Source organism: Neoarius graeffei, chromosome 26 (genome assembly GCF_027579695.1).
Source record: "Neoarius graeffei isolate fNeoGra1 chromosome 26, fNeoGra1.pri, whole genome shotgun sequence".
Taxonomy (NCBI): domain Eukaryota; kingdom Metazoa; phylum Chordata; class Actinopteri; order Siluriformes; family Ariidae; genus Neoarius; species Neoarius graeffei.
In genome coordinates, this window is record NC_083594.1 from 14,395,640 (window position 1) to 14,420,530 (window position 24,891).

Below are 24,891 nucleotides of genomic sequence, written 5' to 3' on the forward strand. Positions count from 1 at the left end.
GCAGAGAGAGGAGGCGTCATTCCGACAATCCGAGCTGGCGGAGACACTCTCTCTCTCTCTCTCTCTCTCTCTCTGCCTTCACTCCTCCTTCTCGGGATTCTTACTTTATTTATTTATGTTTGCCTGTCAGATCGGGAGGCACGATTAATCCCGGCGCTGTGCGTTCACTGGGATGGAGCCCCTGCTGCAGGCTGCCACACGGAAGAAGTGCAGCGCGGATGCTTGGGTTTCGAGTCCCGCTGGGGTTTGAACCGAGTCACTCTTATATTAGTATTTTTTTTTTCCTTGAATGATTTTGTGATTGCGTTTACTGGGATTACAGAGGTCCTTCCTTCCTTCACTCCGTCGCCTGTTTGTCTGCGTCAGCTGCGCGGTTGAGGATTCGGTGTGGAACAAGTGCGCGCTTCTGAGCGTTTATTTGTTGGACGCGCGCTCTGGGTTTCCTGAACACACCGAGGTTTTGAAAGAAAAGGAGAAGAAGAAAAGGAACTGAAAGCTGCTTGGTGTTCAGTAAGAGTGGAGATCTTGTGAGAGAGTGGTGGTGGTGGTGGATGGGATGTGAACAAGCAACAAGCGCCATGGTGAGATGCTGAGAGGCTGCTGTTGGCGCTCCGTCCGTTTGCGCGCAGAAAATCTTCAAAACAAGTCTTTGGTCAGAAATGGAAATGCGTTTGACTTTGATGCGTCTTAACTTCACTGGCACTAAAGTCGTTTCATAAGTGCGCTTGTGCATTTTTTTTTTTTTTGGGTAATACGTTAAAAGATAAGAGGGAAGGAGAGGAGAGGAGAGGAGAGGAGAGGATGAGCGGGCGCGAGCCAAACCGTTACTTTCCCTGGAAAATGTTGTGGATGATGAGCGCCCTGACGGACCTGGCGCTGTCCCAGGAAACCTACGCGCCGCACTCGATCAGACTCGAGGGGGATCTGACCCTAGGCGGCCTCTTTCCGGTGCACCAGCGCGGCGTCGCCGGAGATCCATGCGGCGACGTCAAGAAGGAAAACGGCATCCACCGGCTCGAGGCCATGCTCTATGCTCTGGACCAGATCAACAGCGACGACGAGCTGCTTCCCAACATCACTCTAGGCGCACGCGTTTTGGACACGTGTTCGCGCGACACCTACGCGCTCGAGCAGTCGCTGACATTCGTGCAGGCCCTCGTGCAGAAGGACACGTCGGACGTCCGGTGCACGAACGGCGAGCCGCCGGTGTTTGTCAAGCCTGAGAAAGTGGTCGGGGTCATCGGAGCTTCAGCGAGCTCCGTTTCCATCATGGTGGCCAACATACTGCGCCTTTTCCAGGTAAAGCGCGCACCGCCGCCGCCGAAGATTGTTGTGCACGTGACTTCACTTGTTAAGTCCACTGATCGTGCATTGTTCAAGTTCTGCTCCACACCTGGTCCTGGTGTCCTGCACACACACACACCATCATTTGAAACAGGTGCATGCAAATCACCAAACAGTGCTGATCTCCAACCATCCAGCAGCACGCACTGTATAACTACAATCCCCATGGCACTCAGGGCTTTAAGACGTGACAAATGGCATTCATTTTCACCCACGTCCCTAATGTGATCATTTTTTAACATAGTTACTGGGAGACCAAATGGTCTCCCAGTGGCCAGATTTGGTCTCCTAGTCAATGCCAAACCAGCTTCACTGGGAGACCAAATTTTAAACCAAGTTATGTCTGATCATTTGGTTCAATCAGTTGCAATTAATTAACCAAGGACCATGTACTGTAAGTATACATTTAACAAGGAAGACGAAGATCTATGTTATAAGATATACACACAAGATCATGTTGGTTAAGAAAAACAAAACTAAAATTTGGTTACTGAGATGGCTGATGTCAGAATCCGATGTGTAACTTTAAGTGTCTTTGACATGACATTTGTGCTTGGTAATTGCTCTTGATAGCTGTGTAGTCACTGTAGTGCGTTTGTCTGTATGGTGATTGGTGAACCATTTTGCATCACAGAATATGGTGCAGCCGCATGGACTCTGGGACCTGTGATTGTATTGCCCAGACCAGTTGGTCTGCTAATGGAAAATCCTTAAAAAATGCTCTGGATCTGACCAGCTGCACCGTGATGATCGATTGCGCACTGAGCGCACGCGCCTGCAGGAAGGGGTTGGTTTGTTTGTTTGTTTCACACCATGTGGTGCTGAACGAACAGCTATGGTTCCATTACCCCCCTCTGATTTCACAGAAATAGCATACGTACATCCCATGCAAACTGAGAAATAAAGGTACCAAAATGCAAAATTATACTTGGTTGCATCATATGCACCTTTAATGGTGTACTTGAGTACAGGTTTGTAGTACTCCAGTCCAGGACTCGTGACTTGACTCAGACTCAGACTCCTAGATTAACTGCATTCGGAACTCATAAATTGGAGACAACGTCTGATTTCTTTTTTTTTTGCAACATGCCGTCATAATTTGGCATAAGATATTTATATTTACATTAATTTTTGTACTAATTTCATGCAAGAGCGTCACAGCTGCATGCCTTGGCGCGTGCATCAGATAGACTCTCGGGTGCACTCCGGACAGCGCGTACACCAAGCGGACTCTCATGTGCACTCCGTAAACAGTTTTGCATAAAGGCAGCAACAGCCACTGTCAAATAGTGTGGTTGGATCCTAATTCTCAGACTCGACTCGGATCAGTAGTGGACTCGACTCGGAATTTTCTTTAATGACTTGGACTTGAACACGGGGGGCTCGACTACAACACTGCTTGAGTATAGTGTTCCATCATTTAAGACCCATCCTTAAATTATTCTTAAAGCTAATTGAAGGTACTCCCAGGTCAAAAATGCCAAGGTACGGTTTGATATCTTTATTTCTGTGGCTGCTTACTATTTGGCATTTTAGTACATTCATACAAAAAAAAAAAAAATCCTCAAGTGCTCAAAGAAGGCTTAACCGTTCCAGTTCCTTTCTAAAAGGATCTTACTTTTAGTCCTATGTAGAACCTCTAAAGGTGATGATCCACGAGGGAACTTTTTGGGCAGTTTTGCCAGGCAACGGGTAACAAGATGAAACACAGGGCAACTAATTATGGCAACAGACAACTGGCAACAACCAATCAGATCAGAGCAAATCTATCACCAGGGAGACAGACACTGTCACTTTTGTCTTGACTTCTGGAACAAAACTGAATAGATACTCTGGTCAAAGGATAACTTGCCATTGTTTTAACATTTATAAGTCAAAATAACCCTATTATTCTCATCATCTCATTATCTCTAGCTGCTTTATCCTGTTCTACAGGGTCGCAGGCAAGCTGGAGCCTATCCCAGCTGACTACGGGCGAAAGGCGGGGTACACCCTGGACAAGTCGCCAGGTCATCACAGGGCTGACACATAGACACAGACAACCATTCACACTCACATTCATACCTACGGTCAATTTAGAGTCACCAGTTAACCTAACCTGCATGTCTTTGGACTGTGGGGGAAACCGGAGCACCCGGAGGAAACCCACGCGGACACGGGGAGAACATGCAAACTCTGCACAGAAAGGCCCTCGCCGGCCACGGGCCTCGAACCCGGACCTTCTTGCTGTGAGGCAACAGCGCTAACCACTACACCACCGTGCTGCCACCCTATTATTCTGTTAATAATAAACACTTTTTAACATCCCTTTAAAAATGCTACTAGCCTCAATCACATATCCATCCATCCATCCATTATCTGTAGCCGCTTATCCTGTCCTACAAGGTTGCAGGCAAGCTGGAGCCTATCCCAGCTGACTATGGGCGAGAGGCGGGGTACACCCTGGACAAGTCACCAGGTCATCACAGGGCTGACACATAGACACAAACAGCCATTCACACTCACATTCACACCTACAGTCAATTTAGAGCCACCAGTTAACCTAACCTGCATGTCTTTGGACTGTGGGGGAAACTGGAGCACCCAGAGGAAATGCACGCGGACACGGGGAGAACATGCAAACTCCGCACAGAAAGGCCCTCGCTGGTCACTGGGCTCGAACCTGGACCTTCTTGCTGTGAGGCGACAGCGCTAACCACTACACCACCGTGTCAATCACATATGCTATAACTAATAACTGATACATATATAACTAATAACTGATACATATATCACAAAAACATAATCATTTAATTCTCATTTCAGAAAAAAGACAAAAGGACATGGACCAGGAAAGGCTGCTGAGGAGGAAAAGGGGCTGATAGATCTCCTGAAATAAATGCTTTCTTTCTTTTTTAGATCCTGAAGTTTGTGCTGTTTTGCCCTCGGATTCCACAAGTAGTCATGCTCTGTATGTGAATTAGAGCAGATGATAAGTCAGACAATCTATATTACAACTCACAAGATAAAGAAAAAAATCATGATCTGCCCATCACTTTTAACTTGATACAAGAGAGCTAACGTTATCCCTATATAGCTAGCGATAACTTTCAGCTAACTATGTGAGCAAAAACCACTGCTAGTTAGCTACAGGGTAAATCCCATTCAATCTCTCTGGAGCGGTGGTTAGCTAACAGCAGTTTACACTTAGCTGAAAAAAATCAATGTCTTAATTATAACCTCATTTCATCTCATCTCATTATCTGTAGCCGCTTTATCCTGTTCTACAGGGTCGCAGGCAAGCTGGAGCCTATCCCAGCTGACTACGGGCGAAAGGCGGGGTACACCCTGGACAAGTCGCCAGGTCATCACAGGGCTGACACATAGACACAGACAACCATTCACATTCACACCTACGGTCAATTTAGAGTCACCAGTTAACCTAACCTGCATGTCTTTTGACTGTGGGGGAAACCGGAGCACCCGGAGGAAACCCACGCGGACACGGGGAGAACATGCAAACTCCACACAGAAAGGCCCTCGCCGGCCACGGGGCTCAAACCCGGACCTTCTTGCTGTGAGGCGACAGCGCTAACCACTACACCACCGTGCCGCCCTTAATTATAACCTGAGCACATAAAAATAAATGTCTGTTAGTTTTCGAAGCATGAGGTCAATTCCGCACTTTGGGTTTACACATAATTTACTGATATAAAAATATTTTTTAAAAATGGTCTTTTTCTTCGCTCCACTACCAGAGATGCCACCATTTTTGTTGAAAATTTCAGAAGCTCTCAGTTGGTCATGCGATTAGCTGCTAGCACTCTGATTGGATGATCTTAAAAAGTTGCCCAAAACAATCAAAATCATTCAGATAGAAATTATGTTGCCCGATCTCAATGGGAAAATATCGAAGCGCAATTGCCTGGCAACATTGCCCAAAAAGTTGCTCCGTGTATCATCACCCCATGCATCAAGAGTGCCCCAGATGGATAAACTGAAGAACCATGTAGGCCTAGGCCATTTTCATGCTATTTTACACTCTTAGAGGGGGGAATTTTTTTTTTTTTAAATCAAGCGTCCTAATGGGTTCTTTAAGTTTGTTCCTCCAGAGGAGGAGTTCTCAAATGTTTTGCATCCAGGAAGCCTTTTAGCCATTAAAAAAATAATAAATAAAAATCCATTAACCCTTCTCTGATTTATCTAATGAATGACTTAAATATCAGGCTCATTATTTAAACATGTGCAGTCATATTATGGATTTTTTTGACATCTTGTATAAATCATCCACCATTAAGTTGATATTTTATAGGATTTTTTTTTCAAGGTTTGTAAATGTCAGAGGTGGATAAAGTACGTAACTCTGAAGGAGTATAGATACTCCTGGTCAAATATTACTCCGATACAAGTGAAAACTGTTTGGTCAAACAGTGACAACTTGAGTTAAAGCACTAGAGGACTTGCTTTTATAAATATTTAAGTATCCAAAAGTACTTTTTAATGCTTTCAATGTTTAATGTTTTTAACATTTTTCTTTTCAATGTCAACGCATTGTTGTATTGTTGCCACAATGCAGTTACAGAACCTAATGACTCTGAAATAACCTACTGAACGCACCGGCTCACTTCGAGAACCTGTAGAATAAAAAGTTTGTAGATTATGCTTCAAAGCCTATAGAAACACAATTGAATCGACAGCCGTTGTCAATTTCATTTTTTTTTTTATTCACCCCATCAACAAATGTTTACATATGTCGATATGCTTTCTCAGGTTGTACAGTGAATTTTTGTAGGCAGTGATGAAGTTTGTGCACAGTAATCAGAGAAAATATTTCAAACCATATGCTCTCCCTTCATTTAAAAAATCTCAGACATGGACTTCAGATATGGCCAGGGCTGCTCTGGTGAGGAATCGTTATTTTTATCTGCTGTAGCCATCGCTACATCCAAGAAGTTAAAATCGAACTGTTCAAAAATGCAGCAATGCTTTGAACTTGAGCGTAGGAGTAGTTTACCGTGATTGGTTTTCTCATGTGATGAAAACAGTGTACTGTATGGCCTATCACGTTTCAGGAGAGAAAAGAAAATTAATTCGCCGACTTCAAAGCCACAAAGAATGGGAACCTCCGTAGAAATGCAGTGGAGTCAAAAGTAGTGCTTGTCTTTCAAATATAGTGGAGTGAAAGTCACAAGTTTCAGGAAAAAAAACAAAAATAAAAAAAGATCTTTGAAAAATGTACTTCTACAGTACTCAAGCAAATGTACTTCATTACTGTCCACTCCTGGTAAACCTACTTCATTCAAGCCACAGTGACTTGGCTAATACTTGGAAAAATAGGTACCCTCTGGGTTCATGTGGCTACTGCTTATAAATAAAATAGTTTTCTGATCCCATGTCCATACAGTAAATATCACATATATATGTGTTATCAATTCTCCTCGTCTCATCTCTTGCAAGCATCACCAAGCTGTGAGCAGCATCAGGGCTTGTAGTATTTTCGTTCCCAATTTTGTTTACTGTGTTTTATTCAAAATACAGTGCTGTGAACTAGATCTGTTTTTAAAATGGTAAGAAAGCACTTTGAATTGTCGTAGAAGCATTATTTAGTACTAATGAGCACATTTTGTTTCACAAGTGTAGTGTAAAGACTCAAAAAATAAAATAAAATAAAAAATTAAAGCGAATCGCAGTTTTATATCGGCTTCTCAATATATCTGCCAAAAAACTCCAACCCCCCCTCCAAACCCTTACAAAACCTTTCATTTGACCTTTCAGAAGGACCAAACAAAAGCTGTGATCAACAAAAGGTACGTTTTCTTAAAATAAACACCACTTACACTACCATTCAAAAGTTTTGGGTCACTTTGAAATGTCCTTATTTTTGAAAGAAAAGCACTGTTCTTTTCAATGAAGATCACTTTAAACTAATCAGAAATCCACTCTATACATTGCTAATGTGGTAAATGACTATTCTAGCTGCAAATGTCTGGTTTTTGGTGCAATATCTCCATAGGTGTATAGAGGCCCATTTCCAGCAACTCTCACTCCAGTGTTCTAATGGTACAATGTGTTTGCTCATTGCCTCAGAAGGCTAATGGATGATTAGAAAACCCTTGTACAATCATGTTAGCACAGCTGAAAACAGTTGAGCTCTTTAGAGAAGCTATAAAACTGACCTTCCTTTGAGCAGATTGAGTTTCTGGAGCATCACATTTGTGGGGTCGATTAAATGCTCAAAATGGCCAGAAAAATGTCTTGACTATATTTTCTATTCATTTTACAACTTATGGTGGTAAATAAAAGTGTGACTTTTCATGGAAAACACAAAATTGTCTGGGTGACCCCAAACTTTTGAACGGTAGTGTACTTGATATCGAATCCGTACCCTTGGTGAACCACGAGGTGAATTTTGTTTATCTTTTTATCTGCCAATTATCTTCCGATACTACAAAGTTATAACAAGGTTTCTCTTATTTCGTTTCTGGTTCTGATTGGTTCCGAAGTTTATCAAGAAGTTGAACGGGTAATCGAGCTTGATCAGGAGAAGTGCTGATTGGTTACGAAGTTTTGTTATTGTTAGACTCATTCTTACATACTTACATTCTCATACTCATTCTTACATACAATGGCATACTCGTTCTTGTGTACCTTTGATAACGCGAGATCGACTGTACGTATCGCGAGATCACGATTCTGGTGATTGTAATGCTTATGTGTATGTGCATGCGCTATTGTTACACTCATTCTTACAACATGATAACATCGTAGCCATAAAAACTCAAAAATAAAAAGCAGTGATAATCTCATCTCATTATTTCTAGCCGCTTTATCCTTCTACAGCAGGGGTGTCCAAACTGATCCATAAAGGGCCGTGTGGCTGCAGGTTTTCATTCCAGCCATGCAGCAGCACACCTGACTTGGCTCATTCAATCAACTGAACTGTCTTCACACAGTCAAATACTTGCAGCCACACCCACCCTTGATTAAAGGGTGGGTGTGTCAGTTGATTGAATAAGCCAAATCAGGTGTGCTGCTGCATGGCTGGAATGAAAACCTGCAGCCACACGGCCCTTTATGGATCAGTTTGGACACCCCTGTTCTACAGGGTCGCAGGCAAGCTGGAGCCTATCCCAGCTGACTACGGGCGAAAGGCGGGGTACACCCTGGACAAGTCGCCAGGTCATCACAGGGCTGACACATAGACACAGACAACCATTCACACTCACATTCACACCTACGGTCAATTTAGAGTCACCAGTTAACCTAACCTGCATGTCTTTGGACTGTGGGGGAAACCGGAGCACCCGGAGGAAACCCACGCGGACACGGGGAGAACATGCAAACTCCGCACAGAAAGGCCCTCGCCGGCCCCGGGGCTCGAACCCAGGACCTTCTTGCTGTGAGGCGACAGCGCTAACCACTACACCACCGTGCCGCCCGCAGTGATAATGTTTTTTTTTTTTTTTTTCCCCATTCAGGAGATGACATATCCCCCCTGGCCAGCACATGAAACCCTAGTCTAAATTTTCCTGTTGAATTGGTTGCAATGGAAATACAGAAAAAAAGAAAAAAATCACAGAAATCCCAAAATGTCAAAAGGCACAACTCCTCTAGTCACCTCACATAACTGTCAGGTTTCTTGGGAAGAAAAAGAAAAATCCTAATAGTTTTTGAGTTATGCTCCAGAAAATAAAATGTTTACAGATGGACAGACAGACAGACAGACAGAGCGATAGACATATCCCCCTGCATTATATGCTGGGGGGATAAAAAGAGTTCCCAGACCCCTGGACTTCTCTAGAGGATCCCTGAGAGGTTCTGTGTAGGAGCCAGCACAAGAAGATTCATCTTTATACAACCTTTAGAAAGCTAGAACTATCCAAATAATCCCTGAGGAATCTTTTATACAGAATAATACAGTAATCTTTTGTTTGGGATGTGGACATGAATTTATCTGAAGCTGTAAAAATCCATCAACTTCCTTCAATGGGATTGCTTTAGTCTTGCAGAAGTTTATACATTTCTTCTGAAGTCAGAGAGAATTCTAATGTTAAACAATTTATCAAAGTTTATTTAAAGGTACTGTATTTATGAAATCAGTATGAAAACTGGATTAAAATTCTAAGAGGTTAGGAAATGACTTATTAAAATGCTTTCTATTGATTATCGAGCATCAGATTGTTAGACCTTCCAAGGTCCAACAATCACACCTCATTCACCCTCTTGTGCAATTTTTTTATTTATTTTTTTTGTTGGGGATATTTTTCATTTTGTAGCTTCTTATAATATCTTACAACGCTGTGGAATATGTTAGCGCAGGTGTAAGATAACAATGCACGTTGGTGATTTTATGCAATACCATTTCCGATATTTGCTCATTTTCAGCTTCAAGCACGTTTGTGTGGCATGTTGTAGAGGCAACTAGAGTTTATGTGTGAGCCAGTGTATGCAAATATGCATGCTGACATTTAGCATCAGCAGTAATTGTAGCCTGTTGCTTTCTCTCCAGTCTTTGCTCAGTCGTATGGCACAAATAAAATGGCAAATCCCTTATGTAGTTTCCCATAATGATGAATGGATTAGCCGGCTTTATCTTTGTCCTACATTGGAAACAAATAAAGCTAATGATGTTCCACTGGTCCAGGCAGACACTGTGTTGTTCACATACTGACAATAAAAGCTTCACACCTTCATCACTTTTGGAAAACGTAAAGCTTCTTTTGGTTTGGTTTTGGTTTGTCTTTAGTCCTTATGCATCAACTGTTCTTTCCCAGAGTTTATTGTTATTCTAGTTGGATGAACAAACTGACAGAACACTTCTTACTTTCTTATTTTAAGGATTTGCACGACATTGCATGGGGATTTCTCAGCTATTGGAAGAATGGCATTATTGCACATAGTGTGTTACAGCTTACTGGAAGAAATACCCTACTATTCCAACACGTGTTTTAAGATTTGATTTTCTTTTTATTTTCTGTGTCCCATGAAATTTGTGATTGACTGAGGTCTGTAACTTTCTTTGAACTCTTGGCTGAGATTCTTAGACGTGTTTGTGGTTTCTGCTTATGAATATTTTATTCATTTTGGGCTGCAGGTCTCTTCAGAATCAGTGGCCTAAATGCACTTTGGCAAATATTCTACTTGGCAAAGCAAAGCTTCTGTTTGGACATTGTACTGGTTGAAGGTTTGATGGGATAAACATGAGCATTTTGTGCAAGTATTAACTAGATATACCGCGAGTTGGCCTAGTGGTTAGCATGTCTGCCTCTTGATCAGGAGACTGCGAGTAGAACTCATACCAAAGACCATCATAAAAAATGGTACCTACTACTGTCTGGCAAGGCACACTGCAATACAGATGCAAGTGGGGAGTCAAACTCTCATGGTTACCAGAGGACTAGACCCCCCACTGTAACCTTAGCTGTATAAAGATCTTGCAGTCACGTGACCGGAAAGTACACAACCCCCATCTTGTCGGTCAAAAACACCGCTGAATACTGCTGCACTCGTGTACAGAATGGATCAATTTCAACCGACGGACTACACGGCTCATTTTTCTAATGAACAGATAACTAGATATATGTCTAAAATAAACGATCTACAGATTTGTGACCCTTATGGCTTACCAGATGGAGTTTTCACGACCGGATTTTGAACTGCCAGCAGAATACCCGGACGTGTATGATTACCTCATTAACTTTCCCTCGCTGTTCAGTGGTGAAGCACTGCGTGCTTATAAATCTCTGGACAGTTATCTTTACAGAAATTCAGGATTCGTCAGCGACTCAGATGTGGCATCTTGTAAACAAGAAAATAATCCTCACTGGATGGGTAAATCACTTAAGTATTGAGTATAGCACTGACCAGCCGATTATAGAATAAGGTAATTCCAAATCATCCGTCTTGTTTACATGGATCTGGCGTTGGAGAGGTAGAGGCTTGGCAGTGGAGGTTTGAGTAGCTGTTTTCTGAGCTTAGTCAACAGGCCGGCTCTGCCTGTAGCCTCGCTTTTGCTTCTGCTCCCGGCGCCGCCTCCTTCGCTTTGCTTCCAATAACAATCCACGGAGACCCCGGAATGTTTTTTTTTTTTTCTCGTCTGGAATGTTGTGCATGCGATGGAAATCGCTACAAACCGTCATTTTCTGCTGAAAACCAATGTCCAGTAAGTCCACACGGTTGTAGTGGATATTGAAGTCCGGTACAGACGAACAACACGCAAAAATACACACAAAAAACATAAAAAACGTGCACAGGTAGGGAGAGCTTGTAGCCGCAGCCGTTGTAGTAGAATTGTATATAGTAGGGTTTTCCAGAAGAAAAGGTAGAAGTAAAAGCAGAAGTAGAAGTAGAAGTAGAAGGCGGAATATGGCGTTTGACCGACACGATGGCGTCTGTCACAATCTGGATCGGCTGTGATGTCACATGCAAGTGCTCCATAGGCGAGAGGCCAAGGGCTATCGAAATGGAGATCAGTGCCGCACCCATGCGCCTCAAAGAACTGGTTAGTACTGGGACAGGAGACTGCCTGGGAAGACCAGATTCTGGCATGAGAGGGACTTCGACTTGATTAGCTCGATATATGTTTGTTTTTGAGAATATATGGTGCAGGTTGAAGTCCATGAATGATGCAGGAGATCAGTGAAACTGTATTGCTTTATTTTTATAAGTTATAACTGATAAATTCCAAGGTAACAGTGACACTAAAATTCATACCATTCCGAAAGATTACAGTAATGAAAGATGAAGTGATTGCTTTATCATGGTATGTGAGTGTGAATGGTTGTGTGTCAGCCCTGCGATGACCTGGCGACTTGTCCAGGGTGTGACCCACGTCTCGCCCATAGTCAGCTGGGATAGGCTCCAGCTTTCCCGCGACCCTGCACAGGATAAGCGGTTATGAATAATGGATGGAATGGATGGAAGCCGCCGCAGCATACCAAAAGCATGCTAATGCTAGGGGGGTCTGGGGTCATGCCCCCCCTGAAAATTTTGAAATTTACATGCCTCCTCATGGCTTCTGGTGCATTCTCAGCTAATAAATTACTAACCATTTCCCTGTAAAATACTTGCAAAATATGAATGAAATTTCCCTCCAGATTTGTGTGTGCTTGGCTTTCCCAGTTACCCTCTGTAGTACGCTGTCTGGCTCTGTAACATAACTACATGTGCTACGGTGTGGTCACGTGATCTGGCTCAGCCAATCATAGCAAAAAAATCGATCAACAAATACAGCCTCGCTTCCAGCAACTGAAGATAATTTCATGGTGAAATAATTGGATTTGCAGCAAATTATGGGCAATGAAGACGATATAAATCGCTTGAACATTGAAAGGCAAGTTTTTTTTTTTTTCTGGGATTGAGTTGCCGGTGCAAACCGTCTGTGTAGGTGGAGAAAACAACTGGTCACCAGCGCTTGTGGACATCTCTGATTTATCCTGGTCAATGTCGTAGTGAGGTGGGAATACACCCTGGGTGGGATGCTTGTCCATTGTAGCACACCACACACACATACACTCGATTTGGATGAGCCAGTCCACCTACCTGCATGATTCTGGAAGGTTGGTGGCAACTGGAGAACCTGTAGAAATCCACATAAATGGAGCAAATGCACATGAATCCATGTAAAATCCATATTGACAGTAACCCAAGCTCAGGATGGAATCATGGACCTTGACGCTGTGAGGCATCAATGGTACTGACTACACCAGTGTGCCATTCAAGTTATAAACAGTCCACTGAAATTGTAGTGTACGATAGTAACCTCTGTCTGACTTGACAGGATTTCTGGGAAAAATTCAAATGATATGTTTACCAAATCATATGATTTCAGAGTTTAATTCCAACTAAAATACCAATTTCAAATTTCAAGCTATTGCTTAGCTAATTGCTCTGGCTGCTAATATTAAAGTCTGTTCTGTCATACAGAATGAAGTAAGGTTATGTTCACTTCATTCAAACATCAGAATGGGGAAAATTGTGATCTCAAAGTGTGACTTTCACTGTGGCACTGTGGATGTTGGTTTGAGCCAGATGGACTGGTTTGAGTATTTCAAAAACTGCTGATCTCTTGGGATTTTCGCACACAACAGTCTCTAGAGTTTACACAGAATGGTGTGAAAAACAAAAAACATCAAGTGAGTGGACGACAGTTCTGTGGGTGGAAACAAACACCTTGTGGATACAGTAAGAGACGTCAGAGGAAAATGGACAGATTGGTTTGAGCTTTTGTGCCAGGAAGGATATAGCAACTCATAGCAACTCTTTACAACCGTGGTGAGCAGAAAAGCATCTCAGCATGCAATAGCAGAAGAGCACATTGGGTTCCATTCCTGTAGCCAAGAATAGGAATCTTAGAATCAACAACAAGTGGCTATTAAAGTGTGTGTGTGTGTGTGTGTGTGTGTGTGTGTGTGTGTGTGTGTGTATATAAAATAATGCTGACAACAGGGAAAGACACTGACAGACTAAATTGCCCCCAGTTGACATTGCATTGGTGCAAAATACGGTGTAAGAATGTCAAGTCAAGTTTATTTGTATAGCGCTTTTAACAAAAAACACTGTCGTAAAGCAGCTTTACAGAATTTGAACTACTTAAAACATGAGCTAATTTTATCCCTAATCTATCCCCAATGAGCAAGCCTGTGGCGACGGTGGCAAGGAAAAATTCCCTCAGACGACATGAGGAAGAAACCTCGAGAGGAACCAGACTCAAAAGGGAACCCATCCTCATTTGGGCAATGTGCCTTTTCAAGCAAAATAACCTGTTCGCCAAATGTAAGTGTGGATGAATCCTGGTAAAAACTCATTTAACAGCATTTTTCTGACTTCACTTTATCTACCTCTTACAGAAGCCCTGAACTACAATTTTGTATGCAATTGCGATGTCATTATTTTGACTTAATATCTGACTCATTTTACAACCCCAATTCCAAAAAAGTTGGGACAAAGTACAAATTGTAAATAAAAACAGAATGCAATAATTTACAAATCTCAAAAACTGATATTGTATTCACAATAGAACATAGACAACATATCAAATGTCGAAAGTGAGACATTTTGAAATTTCATGCCAAATATTGGCTCATTTGAAATTTCATGACAGCAACACATCCAAAAAAAGTTGGGACAGGGGCAATAAGAGGCTGGAAAAGTTAAAGGTACAAAAAAGGAACAGCTGGAGGACCAAATTGCAACTCATTAGGTCAATTGGCAATAGGTCATTAACATGACTGGGTATAAAAAGAGCATCTTGGAGTGGCAGCAGCTCTCAGAAGTAAAGATGGGAAGAGGATCACCAATCCCCCTAATTCTGCGCCGACAAATAGTGGAGCAATATCAGAAAGGAGTTTGACAGTGTAAAATTGCAAAGAGTTTGAACATATCATCATCTACAGTGCATAATATCATCAAAAGATTCAGAGAATCTGGAAGAATCTCTGTGCTCATACTGGGTGCCCATGATCTTCGGGCCCTTAGACGGCACTGCATCACATACAGGCATGCTTCTGTTTTGGAAACCACAAAATGGGCTCAGGAATATTTCCAGAGAACATTATCTGTGAACACAATTCACCGTGCCATCCGCCGTTGCCAGCTAAGCCGTATGTAAACATGATCCAGAAGCGCAGACATCTTCTCTGGGCCAAGGCTCATTTAAAATGGACTGTGGCAAAGTGGAAAACTGTTCTGTGGTCAGATGAATCAAAATTTGAAGTTCTTTATGGAAATCAGGGACGCCGTGTCATTCGGACTAAAGAGGAGAAGGACGACTCAAGTTGTTATCAGCGCTCAGTTCAGAAGCCTGCATCTCTGATGGTATGGGGTTGCATTAGTACATGTGGCATGGGCAGCTTACACATCTGTAAAGACACCATCAATGCTGAAAGGTATATCCAGGTTCTAGAGCAACATATGCTCCCATCCAGACAACGTCTCTTTCAGGGAAGACCTTGCATTTTCCAACATGACAATGCCAAACCACATACTGCATCAATTACAGCATCATGGCTGCGTAGAAGAAGGGTCTGGGTACTGAACTGGCCAGCCTGCAGTCCAGATCTTTCAACAATAGAAAACATTTGGCGCATCATAAAACGGAAGATACGACAAAAAAGACCTAAGACAGTTGAGCAACTAGAATCCTACATTAGACAAGAATGGGTTAACATTCCTATCCCTAAACTCGAGCAACTTGTCTCCTCAGTCCCCAGACGTTTACAGACTGTTGTAAAGAGAAAAGGGGATGTCTCACAGTGCTAAACATGGCCTTGTCCCAACTTTTTTGAGATGTGGTGTTGTCATGAAATTTAAAATCACCTCATTTTTCTCTTTAAATGATACATTTTCTCAGTTTAAACATTTGATATGTCATCTATGTTCTATTCTGAATAAAATATGGAATTTTGAAACTTCCACATCATTGCATTCCATTTTTATTTACTTTGTCCCAACTTTTTTGGAATCGGGGGTTGTATATAACTCAGTTCACTTTATGTCATTATTCATCATATTACCTCAAATTCAAGATAATGTCATTACTTTAACTTCATTTCTAATATTTTTGACTTAATAGCTTATTTTGAATGGTTCTCATTATTTACATCAACCCACAGCAGTATTTAAATAATACCAGATGGCGTTGAATGGTATATTAGATATAGTCCGTTCAGCTAGCATGGTATTGTATGAGTCGAAGATGAGTTCAATATCATGCTAGCTGAATGGAATATATCTGATATACCATGAAAAAAAAGCCAGCCAATATTATTATTATTGTTGTTATACATTCCTTTTGGGTGTTCAACGCGTCTTTCTCTTTCAAAATTCACTCAAAAGCTTCCGTATTTAATGACGCAAACCTGGCGGCCATGTTTGTTTACAAATTGTCACAGTCGCTCGCTAGCGCGGAAGTTTTACGTCTCCGACGTGTGACGTCATGTTGTCTTGACAACCGTGCAATATCGTAAACCATATTCAACGCTCATTCTCCATTGGGTAGCGTGACGTTATACACGTAGGACAAGCGACATGCTAACAATATTGCATGCTTTCCAACCAAATGAATGAAACTTGCTAGAAGGGAATAGAATACATGTTTTTATTCCATCAAAAAAGTGTCCTGTATGTATAATAATTCTTATCCTATATTCCAGACAATTCAATTAAACTCTTTCTTTAAGTTTATTTGGTTATGTATTTTTATTTACAGTTTCAGTAAAGAAATCAGCTGAGAAATGGTTAAAAATCCACTTTCATCCCTTCTTTGAAAGCAGAAAGGATAGTAGGGGAAGGGTTAATTCTTTGCTGCTGAAGATTTATTTCACAAGTAAAAAGGTCATCCTTCGGCAGCCTGTACATTTCTGCCGTTTCTGTGATAAGCTGCACAGAGAATCTCCAATTTCCAAAAGGGCTGCTCCATTCCTCCATCCAGACCACTGTGCTTCCTTTTAGTGTTACAATTGTTTTAAAAATAAGCATTTGTTATTGTGTGTAGCTATTTTTAATGCCACTCGTACATGATGGACATTTTGGTTTTGGGGCTTAGCGTTAATGACCTAGACAACAATAATGAGGATATCGACAGCACATATTATTAACGAGATGTGGTGAAATATTGATTTCCCAATAATTTCGTCCTGGATATGTGCTTTATGAAGCATGCGAGATATCTGAATGAATATGGATCTTGGCTGAGTCGATAAAATACCTTTGAATTAGCAAGAAACAAACACCAAAGTCAAGGCTTCAATGGGATCTCAAGGCCTAACACAAAGCAATCACAGATCTAATGTTAATTATGAGCATTGTTGATTAGTTCTGGTGCCTCAGGCACTAATTACACAAAATTATAAACTAGAGATCCATGCTTTCTGTCATTTAGACAAGCTACAACCTCCCATTCCATTAAACCGTCAAGAACTAGGTTGTTTATGAGCATCTGGGTTGATATTTTTAGCTTGGTGCTTTTGCTTGGCCAGCTTCCTGTGTGGTGTGTGACTGTTTTAGTGGTTGTCGAGGGGAGTGAAAATCATTTGCCTCCATTTCTGAGAACCTACATTTGTGTTTCACCTCTAGAACTTTTTTCAGGCATGGTAAATGGATTTGGCGCTTTGGGACCCTATTGGGTTGGATGCGGTCGACCCAGAGTAGGAGTACTAATCTAGGGTTGGTTGTGCTGAATATTGTTTCTTGGCAATCACAGAAGTGGACAAATGATAAATCCTTTAGCTGGCCCACCAGAACAAGTGAAATGTCCAATGTGCTGGCAAGTCCCTTGTTGCGCTTCTCTATAAATCCAATTAACCAGACTAACAAGCAGGAGCTAATGTAATTCAACACAAAGAGCTAACTACTGTAGGTGCATTAATATGCACTGTGGAATATAAGTGACTACTTGAATCTCTGAGAGGGAAGACTTTCTGTTGCTCAAAAGTTTCGGCTATGAGCTCTGGCGTCTTCATTTCACAGGTAAAAATGCTATTTAAGTCAAATTAGCATCTTTATTTTCAGTAGAGTATATTCAGTATATTCAGTAATTATTCTGTCCACATTCACTGGACATGAGCAATTGTGCGCTCTGATTGGCTACTCAACTACTAGGACGTCAGCTCATATACCATGAGTAGAGAAAAAACAAAATGGCGGCTTTGTTTTCAAGTATTTAAAAGAAACAGAAATAGCTAAAAGAATATAGTTCCCCCCAATATCTCCTGTTCCACACTCCAGCACAGTCAGTGGTAGTAATGCACCTTGACGTTGGTTTGCCAACCACCAAAAAACCCTAAAGAAGAAGAAGAAAAAAAATGGTGGAGCATGTTGCTGAACCAACCAAGGATGAAGTAAAAAACTCTACTCGAAAACAAAACCCCCCAAAATACACAAAAAAGCAAAAAATATGGAATAAAAGTATTTCGTGGTAAGAACATATCTTTTTTTAATTTTTCAAGAATGATTATTATAGCATTTTTCACAAATTGCTACCGTCATTTCACCGGTTTGTTTACATTCTAAGCGGAAATGGTTTTGTCAATCATTTTGTATTAAGTTTTTATTCATCAAATTTATAAAAAATGAAAATAAAAATGCTCTATTTCTCAAAATCAAGTCAAGTTTATTTCTATAGCGCTTTTAACAAAACATTGTCCCAAAGCAGCTTTACAGAATTTGAATGACTTTAAACATGACCTTTTTTATCCCTAATCTATCCCCAATGAGCAAGCTTGTGGCGACGATGGTGAGGAAAAATTCTGTCAGATGGCATGAGGAAGAAACCCCGAGAGGAACCAGACTCAAAAGGGAACCCATCCTCATTTGGGTGACAACAGACAACATGATTATAACATTAATAGTTTTAACATGAAGTCAGTTTCGTTGATGTTATAACTCTTCAATTGATGGAAACTTGAGCGCAAAACTGTTCATGACAACTGCAGTCCTAAAGTTAGCAAGTGAATGTGGATAGAATAAAACAGCTATTCTACTCGATCTCGTCGTACATGGCTTATAGCCAAATCAGCGCTAAACAACTCATCAGCTCTCAGCTCATGTACGACTCAATTTCGTGGAATAACTGTTAAATGTTAACCTTGTTGGCGCAAGAGTTGTTGCGCTGACATTTTCCAGTATGACTGATATGGCTATTTTAACATCTATTGAGTTTATTGGAACTTAACAGAATACTAGTATTGGCAAATTACTTCATTTATAGACAGATTTCTGCCATCAGTGTGTCAGAGCAAAATTGGGGTCAATTAAATTTGCCATGGTGATGCCATTGATTCAGCGCCATATTTCTTTGTACCCTGGTTTTGATTTTGTATTTTTGGAGAGCAGGCTTAAACAAGCTTTAATAGCTTCCTGTAGTTCATCCAAAAAGCTTGTTAAAAATCCCAGCGACATTTCAGATAAGCGCCAGCTGGTTGAATGTGAGGCTGTGTCCTGTGCAAACAGATTCTTTTTTTTTCTATCGATTTCATACAAAAAGCATCAATACCTTGCACCACCGTACAGGTCAGACAGACCTAGAATGAAAAAAAGCCAGCGTTCTCATAATTCCCTTATAGTCTGTCAGTGACTATTGATTTCTGATGCACTTCACACAGTTGCACAGACTGAAACAAGCCACCAGCTCAAGCCCCAGTAAATACAATATATGGTAGCTATCATTCATCTTCGGCCACTGATATGGAACTGACGCCAATTTCACTGTACAAACTAAAAATACCAGCGTGTTCCGTCACTTTGTGAATTCAACACCTGTCTAAAAAATTTTAATGACAAGCATTATGCTCTTGTTTTTATGGTTGGCCTGCTGGCAATATCTCAGGTCTGATTACATGCTCCTACACAGTGAAATCACACACGCAAAATGGTAGATTGATTATTTCAAAGGGGGCGGCACGGTAGTGTAGTGGTTAGCGCTGTCGCCTCACAGCAAGAAGGTCTGGGTTCGAGCCCCGTGGCCGGCGAGGGCCTTTCTGTGCAGAGTTTGCATGTTCTCCCCGTGTCCGTGTGGGTTTCCTCCGGGTGCTCCAGTTTCCCCCGCAGTCCAAAGACATGCAGGTTAGGTTAACTGGTGACTCTAAATTGACCGTAGGTGTGAATGTGAGTGTGAATGGTTGTCTGTGTCTATGCGCCAGCCCTGTGATGACCTGGCGACTTGTCCAGGGTGTACCCTGCCTTTCGCCCGTAGTCAGCTGGGATAGGCTCCAGCTTGCCTGCGACCCTGTAGAACAGGATAAAGCGGCTAGAGATAATGAGATGAGATGAGATTATTTCAAAGGATGTCAAAGGATCTTTAACATAATCAAAGTGACACATGGATCCCAAATCTGGAAGGGCATTCCTGCTGCGTGTGTACGTACTTTACAGACATAACGTCAATGTTAACAAGCAAGATGTTTATTGGATTTGAAATGAAGCAACAACACAGTGATTGAATGTCAGCTTTAATTTGAGGTCATTTATGTTCACACAGTGTACGTTATGTCTGGACCTTAATCATTCTCGTGTATTTTAATTTAGAAAAAAAAAAGTCAAAGCAAAGCTAGCAAGTTATTGTCAAGATCCATCTGGGATTCATCCAATTAATCCTGTGGAGGCTCCTGTGGAGGACGGTCCCATGTGGACAGTTGAAAGTCACACCTGGAGGACGCTCTGGACACTTACAGTAATGCTTTTATGGCTGAGGACTACAGTTAAGGTGCTAACTTTAGGACTGCAGTTGTCATGAACAGTTTTGCACTCAAGTTTCCATCAATGAAGAGGTTATAACATCAACGAAACTGTCTTCATGTTAAAACTGTTGATGTTATAGTCATGTTGTCTGTTGTTGCCCAAATGAGGATGGGTTCCCTTTTGAGTTTGGTTCCTCTCGAGGTTTCTTCCTCATGCCGTCTGAGGGAGTTTTTCCTTGCCACCGTCACCACAGGCGTGCTCATTGGGGATAGATTAGGTATAAAATTAGCTCATGTTTTAAGTTGTTCAAATTCTGTAAAGCTGCTTTGCGACAATGTTTATTGTTAAAAGCGCTATACAAATAAACTTGACTTGACTTAACTAACTAGCTATCCACTGTAGTGATCACACAGAGCTGGTACAAATATGCTTTGGTATAAAAGCCCTCCTCATTTTATGACATCAATGCAAGGTTTCATTATTTTTAGGATCCACATTATTTGCTGTGAACAAATATTCTAAGGTTGATTATCATACAGTTAGGTCCATAAATATTTGGACAGAGACAACATTTTTCTAATTTTGGTTCTGTACATTACCACAATGAATTTTGAACAAAACAATTCAGATGCAGTTGAAGTTCAGACTTTCAGCCTTAATTCAGTGGGTTGAACAAAATGATTGCATAAAAATGTGAGGAACTAAAGCATTTTTTAAACACAATCCCTTCATTTCAGGGGCTCAAAAGTAATTGGACAAATTAAATAATTGTAAATAAAATGTTCATTTCTAATACTTGGTTGAAAACCCTTTGTTGGCAATGACTGCCTGAAGTCTTGAACTCATGGACATCACCAGATGCTGTGTTTCCTCCTTTTTAATGCTCTGCCAGGCCTTTACTGCAGCGGTTTTCAGTTGCTGTTTGTTTGTGGGCCTTTCTGTCTGAAGTTTAGTCTTTAACAAGTGAAATGCATGCTCAATTGGGTTGAGATCAGGTGACTGACTTGGCCATTCAAGAATATTCCACTTCTTTGCTTTAATAAACTCCTGGGTTGCTTTGGCTTTATGTTTTGGGTCATTGTCCATCTGTATTATGAAACACCGACCAATCAGTTTGGCTGCATTTGGCTGAATCTGAGCACACAGTATGTCTCTGAATACCTCAGAATTCATCCGGCTGCTTCTGTCCTGTGTCACATCATCAATAAACACTAGTGACCCAGTGCCACTGGCAGCCATGCATGCCCAAGCCATCACACTGCCTCCACCGTGTTTTACAGATGATGTGGTATGCTTTGGATCATGAGCTGTACCACGCCTTCGCCATACTTTTTTCTTTCCATCATTCTGGTAGAGGTTGATCTTGGTTTCATCTGTCCAAAGAATGTTCTTCCAGAACTGTGCTGGCTTTTTTAGATGTTTTTTAGCAAAGTCCAATCTAGCCTTTTTATTTTTGAGGCTTATGAGTGGCTCGCACCGTGCAGTGAACCCTCTGTATTTACTTTCATGCAGTCTTCTCTTTATGGTAGATTCGGATATTGATACGCCTACCTCCTGGAGAGTGTTGTTCACTTGGTTGGCTGTTGTGAAGGGGTTTCTCTTCACCATGGAAATTATTCTGCAATCATCCACCACTGTTGTCTTCTGTGGGCGTCCAGGTCTTTTTGCATTGATGAGTTCACCAGTGCTTTCTTTCTTTCTCAGGATGTACCAAACTGTAGATTTTGCCACTCCTAATATTGTAGCAATTTCTCAGATGGTTTTTTTTTTCTGTTTTCGCAGCTTAAGGATGGCTTGTTTCACCTGCATGGAGAGCTCCTTTGACCGCATGTTTTCTTCACAGCAAAATCTTCCAAATGCAAGCACCACACCTCAAATCAACTCCAGGCCTTTTATCTGCTTAATTGAGAATGATATAACGAAGGAATTGCCCACACCTGCCCATGAAATACCCTTTGAGTCAATTGTCCAATTACTTTTGGTCCCTTTAAAAATGGGGTGGCACAGGTTAAGGAGCTGAAACTCCTAAACCCTTCATCCAATTTTCATGTGGATACCCTCAAATGAAAGCTGAAAGTCTGGACTTTATGATTACCGGTATGTCCATTATATACAGTAACTATAACTTGAATCTGTTTCAGTAAACAGGTAAAAAAACAAAATTTGCGTCAGTGTCAAATATATATGGACCTAACTGTATATCATAAGCAGCTTTGGGACCAAAAGGTTGCTGGTTTGATCCCCTGGACCAGCAGGAATGGCTGAACTGTCCTTGAGCAAGGCACCTAACCCCAGGGCATGTTGTACATCACTCTGGATAAGATCATCTGCTAAATGCCATATCTGTTTATATAGATATTGCACAAAATCAAGTCATACATGAGCTGATAGCCGATGAGGTACATAGCACCGAGTTGGCTATAAGCCATGTACAACTGATTGAGTGGAATTCTATCGACTTTCACTGGATTTTGAGAAAGAGCATTTTCATTTTTATTTTTTGCAAATTGGATAAATAAAAACTTTATACAAAACGTCCGACAAAATCATTTCTGCTTAGAATGTAAACAAACTGGCGAAACGATTTGTAAAAAATGCTAAAATAATAATTATTGGGGAAAAAATGATATACATTCTTGCTATCATATACTTTTATTCCATATTTTGGGAGTTTTTTTGTATTTTTTAGGTTTTGTTTTAGTAGAGTTTTTATTTTGTCCTCAGTTGGTTGAGCAACACACTCCGCCATTTTGTTTTTCTCTACTCACGGTATATGAGCTGATAGCCTAGCAGTAGAGTAGCCAATCAGAGCACTCTATTGCTCATCTCCATTGAATGTAGATAGAATCACACACACACTGTACACTTTAATAGGTTAATAGAAACTTGTTTTTGATTCCAAGATTCCTGTTCTTGGCTGGCAGGAGTGGAACTCAATGTGCTTTTCTGCTCACCACAGTTGTAAAGAGTTGCTATGAGTTGCTATATCCTTCCTGGCAGCTCAAACCAATCTGGCCATTTTCCTCTGACCTCTCTTATCAACAAGGCATTTATTTCTACCCACAGAACTGTCCCTGGCTCAACTCAGTGTTTTTTGTTTTTCGCACCATTCTGTGTAAACTCTAGAGACTGTTGTGTGTGAAAACCCCAGGAGATCAGCAGTTTCTGAAAAACTCAAACCAGTCCATCTGGCTCAAACCAACACCCACAGTGCCACAGTGAAAGTCACACTTTGAGATCACGATTTTTCCCATTCTGATGTTTGAAGTGAACATTAACTGAAGCTCTTGATTTGTATCTGCATGATTTTATACAGTGTGCTGCTGTCCAGGGATTGGCTGATTAAAGAAATGTATCAAACAGCAGGTGGATGGGTGTTCCTAATAAAGTGGCCAGCGAGTGTGTGTGTATACACACCTCGTGATCATAGTGTCAGTGTCCAATCTTTTGATAGATATAAAATTTTTTCATGAGAGCTATTACTGATAACTCATTAGTGAGCAAAAATACAGCATTCCTCCATGAGAACTCAATTCTTGGATTATTGAGCTAGTCACATACGTTTACTTACTCTTTATTTATTCAGTACAAATTATTGAAGGTTACTTCTAACACAGAATAGTCAAGTACAGGGTGGGTCATAAGTTTCCATACGTAAATTTCCATACATAGGAGGAATTTTCTTTTTTTTTTTTTTCTGAGAACCTTGAAGGATACACTTCCCAAGAGAAGGACAAGTTGAAATCATATGGATGGTGTAATGGTCTAACCTGTTTTGGAAAAAAAAAAAGCCAATTATGTCGAACATATTTTATGAATCAAATCAGGCTTCTCATCTCATCTCATTATCTCTAGCCGCTTTATCCTGTTCTACAGGGTCGCAGGCAAGCTGGAGCCTATCCCAGCTGACTACGGGCGAAAGGCGGGGTACACCCTGGACAAGTCGCCAGGTCATCACAGGGCTGACACATAGACACAGACAACCATTCACACTCACATTCACACCTACGGTCAATTTAGAGTCACCAGTTAACCTAACCTGCATGTCTTTGGACTGTGGGGGAAACCGGAGCACCCGGAGGAAACCCACGCGGACACGGGGAGAACATGCAAACTCCGCACAGAAAGGCCCTCGCCGGCCCCGGGGCTCGAACCCAGGACCTTCTTGCTGTGAGGCGACAGCGCTAACCACTACACCACCGCGCCGCCCAAATCAGGCTTTTTTTTTTATTATTATTTTTTAAATAGTAAGTGTTAATTTCCCATATGTATGGAAACTTATGGCACACTCTGTATAGTCCGATAGTTAATTTTGCATACCATTCTAGTCCTGGATGTGTACAGTGAGATCTTCTGCCTGAAGAACCATGCTGTGAAATATAACACAATATG

The 24,891-nt window shown here is 41.3% G+C and overlaps 1 protein-coding gene across 1 annotated transcript in view; it reads left to right on the top strand.

The window, feature by feature from the left end:
• The first annotated feature begins 829 nt into the window (after nucleotides 1-829).
• The window catches only part of LOC132874102 (metabotropic glutamate receptor 7), a 555,641-nt gene continuing 531,579 nt past the window's right edge, over nucleotides 830-24,891 (top strand). The window contains exon 1 of the mRNA XM_060910002.1: nucleotides 830-1,299. Coding sequence (XP_060765985.1) covers nucleotides 841-1,299 — 459 coding nt within the window. The 5' untranslated portion in view covers nucleotides 830-840. The remainder of the gene's footprint in view (nucleotides 1,300-24,891) is intronic.